This window comes from Phaethon lepturus, unplaced genomic scaffold (assembly GCF_000687285.1).
Source record: "Phaethon lepturus isolate BGI_N335 unplaced genomic scaffold, ASM68728v1 scaffold22488, whole genome shotgun sequence".
NCBI lineage: Eukaryota > Metazoa > Chordata > Aves > Phaethontiformes > Phaethontidae > Phaethon > Phaethon lepturus.
Window position 1 is genome coordinate 9,599 of NW_010558595.1, and position 8,775 is coordinate 18,373.

The window sequence follows — 8,775 nt, forward strand, 5'->3', positions numbered from 1 at the left end:
ACACTGAAGCCAAAACCGCTTTTGTCCCGCGTGATGTGGCAGAGGCGTGGGCGGATGTCAGCCGGCAGCATCTGGGACAGGTCCCTGCCCAGGGCTTTGGCTGCTTCGTAGGAGTCGCCATCCAGCACTGCCAGTAGGACCTGGTTCCCGCTGGCCTTGATCTTCTGCACCACCTGGAAGGACCCAGGATGTGAGCCCTGGGCAGGATGCCCCTCCAGCCACAGCCTGTGAGATCAGGGCTCTGGGGGCAGCAGGGACCTGCACCCTCTGTGCCCCTGGCTGGGGAGGACTCAGGCATTCTCACAATCCCAGCTTACCCTGCAGTGGTCCATATGGTCCACGAAGTGGCCATTGACCTGGAGGAGCCGGTCCCCGTCTTGCAGCCCCCTGCGCTGGGCCAGCCCCCCCAGTTCCACCTGCCGGATGACATGGCCCCGGCAGCCCAGCTCCTCGTGGAGGCAGAAGCCGAAGGTCTCCGCACTGCCCTTGCTCAGGAGATAGAAGCGGGGCTCCCCCATGCCCTCACCATCTGCATGAGGGCACAGCCCATGAACAGAGCCCTGCAGTGATCCTAACACAAGTTCTCTGCCCCATCCTGGGCTGGGGGGTCTCCCCATCCCCACTGCATTACATGTTCACCTCCCCATAGCTCCCCAGCATAAGACAACCCAGGACTCCAGTGACACTCAGCTGCCACAATCCCATGCTGACACAGAGACGCCCTGGGGAGATAAGGGTATTTACCCATGTCCTCAGTCAGTGACAAGGCGGGGTTGTCGATCCCATCTTTTGGGTTAAATTCAAATTTTCTGAAATGATAAAGGGCAGGAGAGGCCACGTTAGTGCAGCAGCATGGCCTTCCACCCAACCTCCCCAGCCCTGCCATGGGGAGCCCTGTTCCTCCCAGAAAGGGCCAGCTGGGGCCACAGCTCCAGTGCCTCCTATTCCCTGGGGAAAACCAGGAAGAGATCTCCCTCTTGGACTGTACCCCACATCTCTTCTGAGTCAACAACTCAGGGAAGACCTTGCTGGGGCAGGCAGCTGGGATTGGCAGCCATGACCCACACCACCTCAGCTGAGGATGTGCCCCAGCACAGCCTGGTTGGGGAGCCATGAGCCCCAGAAAGCACACAGACAGGGAGAGCTCAGCACTTACATGATGGACTCCTTGTCACCCTCGAGCCCTGCAGAGGGAGAGGAGAGGTCAGTGCAGGAGGCGGCAGGCTGGGAGAAGACCTCATGCTCTCGAGCACTCAGGGCTTGTCCACTCGCAGGCTGAGCATGCCATGCCACGTGAGGTGGGTTTGTCAAGTCCACACAGCACCCCCAGCCCCTCTACCCCCCAGCTACAGCCTGTGCCCGGGCACAGCTCAGCTCTTGGCCCCGCCACCAGTGTCTTCTTGCATTTCAAAGCAGCAGGACACCTGCTGCTTGGATCCACTGGGTACCGCTGCCCAGCCCAGTGGGGCCCTGCAGCACCATGGGCAAAGTAGGGCCAGGCAGCAGTATGCAGATATGCAGATGGAGGTTAGTCCTGGGAGTTTACAGGGCTTTTGAGTGAGGGATGAGAAGGGTCACCAGGGCCCCAGAGAGCTGGCTGGAGCCAGGAGATGGAGACAGAGGCCTTCCCCTGTGCACCTCCACATAAAATCCCTCCCTACCTCTTCTAGCACAAGGACCCCCAAACCCAAGGAAAGAGGATTCCTGCTAAGCACCCCCACAATGTCCATCTGCATTTTCTGGGATGCCTCTAGCTCCTTTCCATGGCCTGCCTGGGCTCTGATATTGCCTTGCTCCGTGCAGAAGCAGGATCTGGAGATGTGCATGTGGGGAAGGGCCTCCGAAGCACGAAGCCCCACTGCCCCAACACATACCTTTTGTTTGCTTCATGGTTGCAGGGAATGCGAGAGGGAGCAAGGTACAGGGTGAAGTGGCAGGGAAGCCACTGTCCCCGCCTCTTCCAAGACGCCCCAGGTTTAATGGTTAAACAGCCACAATGTCTCCCCTGCCTTCCCAGCCCCAGGGCACTGCCAAGCCCTCACCCAGCAGAGAGAGCTGAGAGCCAGGACCAGCACCGTAGGACACCCAGCTTAGGAACAGATCCTGGTGTCCCAGCTTCCAGCTGCCCCCAAGTGCAGCCCATGGCAGGGAAGACCAACTGGTTTGGCGTGGGCTGCCCCATCCTAAGCCCATGAGACAGGGAAGGGCCAAAGCCTTCCACTCCAACTGCTGGAGGGACAGCTGCACCAGCGTCTTTGCATTCCTCCCCCTCAAAGGGCTTGCAGAGGATATCAAGTCTTGGCACTAGTGTGCTTCAGTGGAAACAAAGCGGTGCACTTTAATGCTACCAAAGGTTTCACAAGCAAGCCTGTGTCCTGCCCCTCTGCCACTGCTGTGGCTCATGGCCAGGCCAGCAGTGGCCAGGGTGCAGGGGCTGGGTCTCTACAAGCCCACAAGAACAAGTCCCATTTGCTCGTGGCCTGGTCTATGTCCAGTTCTCACACACTTCAGCCTTGCCCGTAGATGAGGGCTGAGCCCCACGCACCCAGCACCTTCGACAGCCTTGGTAGCACCTGACCACTAGGCATCTCCATATGAGTAAGGGCACAGGGGATGTGCTGCTGGGGCACACTCCAGTGTTTCCTCCCCAGCAGCAGTGCTCCCTCCCTGGCCAGGTGGATGGACAGCAGGTTAGAGGGTCCCATGCTGCAGTTTCCCCAGCATCTTCTTGACCTCACTCTCGACTCGTAGGAACTTGGCTTTCCTCCAGGGGTTGGCAGTCTGTCTCCGGCTGCTCTCCAGGTCCTGTAGGATGAGGGCAAGGTGCTGACGAACCCGCTCTCGATCCCAGAAAGGCAGGTTCCTCTGCACCACATTCAGGATATTGGACCAGTAGTCGGAGACGTCGGTGCCTGCTGTAAGGAAAACCAGTGCCCTGACACCATCCCGGTCCATGCGCAGGCTGTGAAGTGCCTGCTTGCCATCCTCACTGATGTCGTTGAAGTACAGACTGTGGGTTGAGAGGAAAGGAGAGGGAGACACTGTGAGGGCTGGGAGACAGGACAGAGGCAGACAAGGACTCCCCACTCACTGCCATGGGGAGGGACACTGGGTCAGAGGTATTGCTTGCAAGAGGGGAGAGTTGGGGCAGAGTGAACTCACTGCACTTTGTCCAGCGTTGCATGCTTTTTGGCCACCTCCACCACATGCAGGGCAGCTGTGTCTGTCAGGGAATTGTAGCCCAAGTTGAGCTCCTGAAGGTGCTGGTTCTTGGCCAGATGCTGAGCAATGACCTTGGCGCCCTGGTCTCCCAGTGCGGTGTGTAGCAGGGACAAATGGGTCAGCGAGCGGTTGCCTGCCAGTGCCTCGGCCAGGTATTGTGCCCCCTGCTCGCCCACAGGGTTATTTGCCAGCCTGTGGACACAGGAGCTCAGAGCAATGCTGAGGCTGGGCAGGGGGCCCAGGGTCAGGGAACATGGTGGGTAGCAGAGACAGTTTCATGCAAGGACAAACGCAGTACTCACCGCAGGTTGCTCACGACACACTTGTCATGCAAGAGCAGGTCACGGATATCCTTGCAGGCATCAGAGCCCAGGCTGTTGAGCTGCAGACTGATGCAGAGTGAGACATGGGGGTGGCAGGACTGAAATGGCTGTTACTTGTGTGGCTGGCATCCCTGGTCTCTCCATTTTCCCTGGCCCTCCCCATCAACATCCTGCCCGGGCTCCCCAGAAAAGGCCATGCAAGGCTTCGTCTCCAAAAGGAAGCACACTGAAACCACACCAGAGCTGGGGTAGCATCAGCCAACAGAGCCAGTGCCAGCAGATGCAAGGGAGGGAAAAAGGTTGCAGGGTCCGCAGGGGCTGGGTGAAAGTCTGAGGAAGGATCAGGACCCCATCAAGCCCTCCTGAGCATCTGGAGGAAGGAAGTGCTGCACAGCCCCGCAGCACAGCTGAGTCCATCTCTGCTGAGCACGGCTCGCCACCCCCTGGGCGACAGGAAGACTGCAGTTCCAGAAATGGACTGGAACGGAACCCATTCCTTTGCACAGCCCAGATTGAGGAAGCCTTGGGCTGCGTATCTCCTGCCCAGAGTTAGTAGTAGCAGAGCTAGCTACACAGGCATGCTGGGTGGCTCTGTGGTACCAAGCAATGGGAGGGACCTGGCTGCCCAGCCTGTGGTACCAGACAAAGAGAGCGGCCCAGAGTTCCACGGGAGGGTGTGCTGGGACTGCAAATCCCAGCATGCAGTGCCCTAGCAAGGCTGCTCAAGGAGTGTTGCATGTTGGAAGAGGTAGTCCCCTAGGTCTGTGCCGGGGATAAAGAAGGGCATGCATGTCCTTCCCTACCTTTGCCACGCTCGGGCTCCTGGTGTATCCCGGTAATGGGCAGAGGTGAGGGAGAGCCCAAGTTTTGAGCAAAATGGTACTCACTGGAGAGCTTTGCATCGCAGAAGGACAGGGAAGAGGATCCTCAAGCTGCTCGTGTCAAGGTTGCAGGAGGTCAGGTTCAGCTCCTCCACCTCGTGGCAAGTGGTGCCCATGACAGATGCCAGGACAGAGCACTTGAGAGGGGTCATCTTGACGGATGAAAGGTTGACAGTCCGGAGGGAGCGGATGGCCTCAGCTGTGAAGCGCTCGTTCTGGAACTCATGCAGGAAGAAAAGGTAGTCCATCAGCTCAGAGGGGGGCAGCCCCTTGCGGCTGTTCCTGATGACTGTCTTCTTCATGGCTTTGGCAATCTCAAAAGCTGCCAGGTTCTTGATGGAGCAGCCCAGCTGCTCAAGTATGGCGCGGTTACGGCGGGACAGTATCCCACCCATGAAGATGGGGAAGAGCTCAAAGACCTCATCATCAGGGGCCTCATCAGGGTGGCGCATGGGGCCCTCCACGCCCAGGATGCTGGAATTGATCTGGTCCAAGACATCATCATTGTAGTAGTCCTCCTCTTTGAACAGCTCCTCTGCCATAGTGTGGGCAATAGCATCCCGGTCCTTACCACTCAGTCGGGAGAAGTAGCGAGGGAAGATTTTGAGCAGGTTGAAGAGCACTGGCAGGAAGCGCAAGGGCAGCACCTTGGAGATGATATTCAGAACAACAGCGACATCTTCACTCACCTTCCCAATGACCTCTGACAGCTCCTTCCCCACTCTCTGTGCCAGGGTCTTCTTCTCACCCAGCACCACATACAGGGCTGCCAGGTACTCCTGCATAGCAGGGATGGTGAAGACAAAGGTGTGCTCTTTGCCTGGCTGCACACACGGAGTGAGGAAGAAGCGGAAGACGTCGCTGCGGAAGACCTCCAGGAGGTTGAGCTCACTTTCAGTCTTCATCTCCACCTCAAAGCACTGCTGCAGGTCATCCTCTGAGAAGCAGGTCTTGCGGGACATCACGCCTTCATAGGCCAGCTTGCCCACTGTCTTTGCCACGTACTTCATCATGGAGATGTTTGTGGGGTCAGTGCTGTCCAGCACCTCCCCGCTGAAGTTCAGCCTCAGGAAGCTGGTGTAGATGCCCGTTAGGGTCTGGCTGGGAGGCACTGTCCTGGTGAAGTAGAGGAAGTGCAGTGTGGTGCACACCAGCCAGCAGTAAGAGGGCAAGAAGCAGGCAGCAGCTATTTGGTTGTGGCGCTCTAAGTTCCTTGACAACATCTCCACCAAGTTTTCCTGGTCACCTGAGCTGCTACCCACACTGTCCTCTCCACTGCAGCCAGGCTGGCTGAGGCGCATCTGGAAGTACAGCTTCTGCAGGTTGGTGTCAGAGAAGCCACAGATCTCAGCATAGCGGCCCACATACTTGCCAGGGATCCGGCGTACCGCTGATGGGCGTGTGGTGATGATGATGCTGGCCTGGAAGCAGAGGGCTGGGTGAGTTTGGAGGTGCTCCCTCTGTGGCTTTGATCTAAGCTCAGCAGGGTCCCAAGTGCATAACCCACATATAGGTGCACAAGGATCACACTACCCAGGGACTGGGGTTCAAGAAGCTGCTGCCCAAAGGGTGTTGGTTCAAATCTGTCCCTGGCAGAGGAGACAGAAGAGCTTTCCCCATCCCCTGCTGGACATATATCAAGTCTGAAAGACCACAGCCCAGCAGACTGCCTTCTTTGCCTTACCAGGCCTCCACAAAGATTCCACAGAGACAAACCAGTAACAGTGACACGAGGTCACCTTGGTGAGTCCCTCCAGGAATGTAGGCTGCCTGTTTGCTCACAGCCAAGCTGAACTACAAGCAATTAACACAATAGCCATGCCTGCAATGCCCCAGGGCTCACCCCCAGCCTTTCTCCAGCATGAAGGAGCTGGAGGGAGACACTGACCTCTGGCAGGAGGTATTTTCGCAGCAGGTTGACCACGATGGCAGAGGGAGGCACAGGCTCATTGGGGTCACAGCATAGCTCCGTGCCAGCCAGTCGGAAGTCCAAGTTGAGGCGCTCCAGGCCGTTGAGGATGAAAAGCACCTTGAGGTTGGAAGCGCCCAGCATTGGCACCACGTCCCGGAGGTGCTGGTACTTCTTGGTTATGAGGCGCCGCAGGGAGATGGGGGCATGACTATGGGACAGGTCCTCACAGGAGAAGGGGATGACCAGCTCAAAGCGGGGTAGGCGACCATGGCACCAGTCCACCACCATCTTCTTGATGAGGGTGCTCTTCCCTGTGCCCACAGTGCCATACAGCACCACATTCTTCACCTGCCGCCCACAAGCATCCACATCGAAAAGGTTCTGGATGCTGATAATCTGGCTGCAGGACTGCTGGAGCTGGTTTTGGATGGTCAGGTCAGGAGAGGGCTTCAGGATCTCCTCTAGGGAGCTTTCCCGGATCACTGGGTCCACATGGACTGCACCCAGCGAGAAGGACGGGCCAAACTGCCTCTCTTCATTGGGCTGGTGGCTGAACCATGCAGACAGGCTCTTCTGGTGTTTCTTGATGGCATCTAGGAAGAGGAAGGTGCTTGACAAGACAAGGACTTCTCACTGGCAGGGTACTGGAAAAGTTGCCTGCCCCAAGCCACTGTAGTGAGGTGGCTACAGAGAGGAGGACAGAACCCAGTTCTTGCTAGCCCTCACACTGCCTGGGACAGTAGCTGCCCCCAACTTGTAGGACCCTCCATCCTCTTCAGTGCAGGGCTGCAAGCTTACCAGAAGAGGCCACGTTCCTCAGCTGGGACAGGCCATGGCGAGAGGACCTGGGCTGGACAGAGTGCTCCTGGAACCCTCCCTGGTAGCGAACACAGACCCTATAAGAGGAGGGAGAGGGTCATGATGAGCAGCTCCAAGCCCTGCCTGGGGACAAAGTGGGCAGATCACATGTGAGTGCTGTGGGAAGTGCTGAGTAGAGCCAGCTCACCCCTTCCACCCCCCACACCAAGGGAGAGTGCAGGGCTGGAGCAAGGGCATGGCTGGGAAACGAAAAGAGGTCAGCAGGCCATGCACTGGGCATCCCCAGCAAACCTGTGGCAAGGCAGAGAAGTTGGGCTGAACTCGGAGCAGGCAGGGAGTTGGGTCTGGGTTGTTTCCCAGGTGGACGCAAAGCAGTGCCTCTGCCCACAGAGCCCCGAGCGTCCCAAGGCAGCCAGCTCAGCCACCCAGGTCCCATGGCAAACAGCCACAAGGCAGAATGGGCCAGGCCCCAGCTGTGTGGCACTGTACCTGGGGAGGGAGATGCCACTTGTGCAAAGGATCTTCCTTCCTCCAGACAAGTAGTTGTCTGCAGCTCCTGGAGGGGAAGAAGAATGCACATGGTCAGGGATGGCCTTCTCCAGCCCAGCAGAGCTAACACCGTCAAGCTCACTGGCTTCACATCTTGCTGGGGTGACCCACAGAGTGCACAGGCTCCACTATGCAGCTGCGGAGGGATGTCCACCAGGGACAGGGCTTCCCTGGGGGCAGGACAGGTTCAGGGTCACAGTCCCACAGGCACAGAGCCCAGCTCACCTGGAACTGAAGAGGCACACAGATACACACTCCGGGTCCCCCTGCTTCCTGGCAGGGATTGACGCAGCTGCGTCCAGCTGCCCCAGGGCAAGCAGCTCTGGCACTGCATGGCTCGTGACATCCTCTGCCTGAAAGAAAGGGGACAGCCCATGAGGCAGGCTGGGTTCCTGGACCTGCTGGTTCCCTGCCCCAGCCCAGCTTTGCAGCCTGAGGCTGTACTTACTCCTACCCCAGCCCAGGGATGCCTGGATCAGGAACGACCCGTTCCCACATCTGACCCCACAAACCCAGCGGCCATGGGGAGCAGCGGTGGGCTGGCTGGCAGGGTGGCTGAAGCAGAGCTGAGCTGGCAGAAGCACATCCTGCCTCGGACTCCCCATCCAGCACCCTTCAGAGACCTACCTGGACATTGCCTCACCTGGGCTGCAGCCAAGAGAGCAGCAAAGCAGGACCTCGAGGAGGTATTCACCCTGTCAGGCAACCCTGTCTGCTCCCCAAACCCACCCCCCAGCGCCTCAATTGGGACCAGCCACCTAATTCACTGGGGGCACAAGGGGCAGGGGACGATCTCCTCCCTGTTAGCAGCCAAAAGTCACCAGCCTAGACTCGGCTGTAACAGTACAGCTGTAACTACCATAACCAAGAGAACAAAAATGCTGGGGAAAGGGCAGGCTCTCCTCCTCCTCCCAGGGCTTTTTAGGGCTTTATATTAGAACATTGACATTTTAGGGCTTTATATTAGAACATTGACATTTTAGGGGTTTATATTAGAACAAACCACGCCCTCCCCAAACTGCCATGAAATCTTGTAAATCTAGGAGCTGGGGCTGGGAGAAGACAGCAA

The 8,775-nt window shown here is 58.0% G+C and overlaps 2 protein-coding genes across 2 annotated transcripts in view; both read right to left on the minus strand.

Moving 5' to 3' along the window:
• Positions 1-1,890, minus strand: part of PDZD3 (PDZ domain containing 3) — a 3,191-nt gene extending 1,301 nt beyond the window's left edge. The window contains exons 1-5 of the mRNA XM_010293127.1: positions 1,875-1,890; positions 1,157-1,184; positions 745-809; positions 318-529; positions 17-173 (exon numbers count right to left, since the gene is read on the minus strand). Coding sequence (XP_010291429.1) covers positions 17-173; positions 318-529; positions 745-809; positions 1,157-1,184; positions 1,875-1,890 — 478 coding nt within the window. The remainder of the gene's footprint in view (positions 1-16; positions 174-317; positions 530-744; positions 810-1,156; positions 1,185-1,874) is intronic.
• Positions 1,891-2,685: 795 nt separating this feature from the next.
• NLRX1 (NLR family member X1) lies at positions 2,686-8,052 on the minus strand. The gene is made up of 8 exons (XM_010293125.1): positions 7,932-8,052; positions 7,647-7,713; positions 7,137-7,234; positions 6,315-6,931; positions 4,433-5,847; positions 3,525-3,611; positions 3,163-3,414; positions 2,686-3,010 (listed from the first exon to the last, which is right to left on the minus strand). Exons 1-8 carry the CDS (start codon positions 8,050-8,052, stop codon positions 2,692-2,694), a joined length of 2,976 nt encoding a protein of 991 aa, XP_010291427.1. The 3' UTR covers positions 2,686-2,691.
• Positions 8,053-8,775: the final 723 nt, after the last annotated feature.

Bases quoted from the DNA above. Each gene is read 5' to 3' on its own strand.
- NLRX1 (XM_010293125.1), bottom strand. From the start codon at position 8,052: ATGTCACGAGCCATGCAGTGCCAGAGCTGCTTGCCCTGGGGCAGCTGG. The intron at 6,932-7,136 runs GTAAGCTTGCAG...TCCTCTTCCTAG, and splicing joins GAGGAACGTGGCCTCTTCTG to ATGCCATCAAGAAACACCAG. The intron at 3,011-3,162 runs GTGAGTTCACTC...CTCAACCCACAG, and splicing joins GCAACGCTGGACAAAGTGCA to TCTGTACTTCAACGACATCA.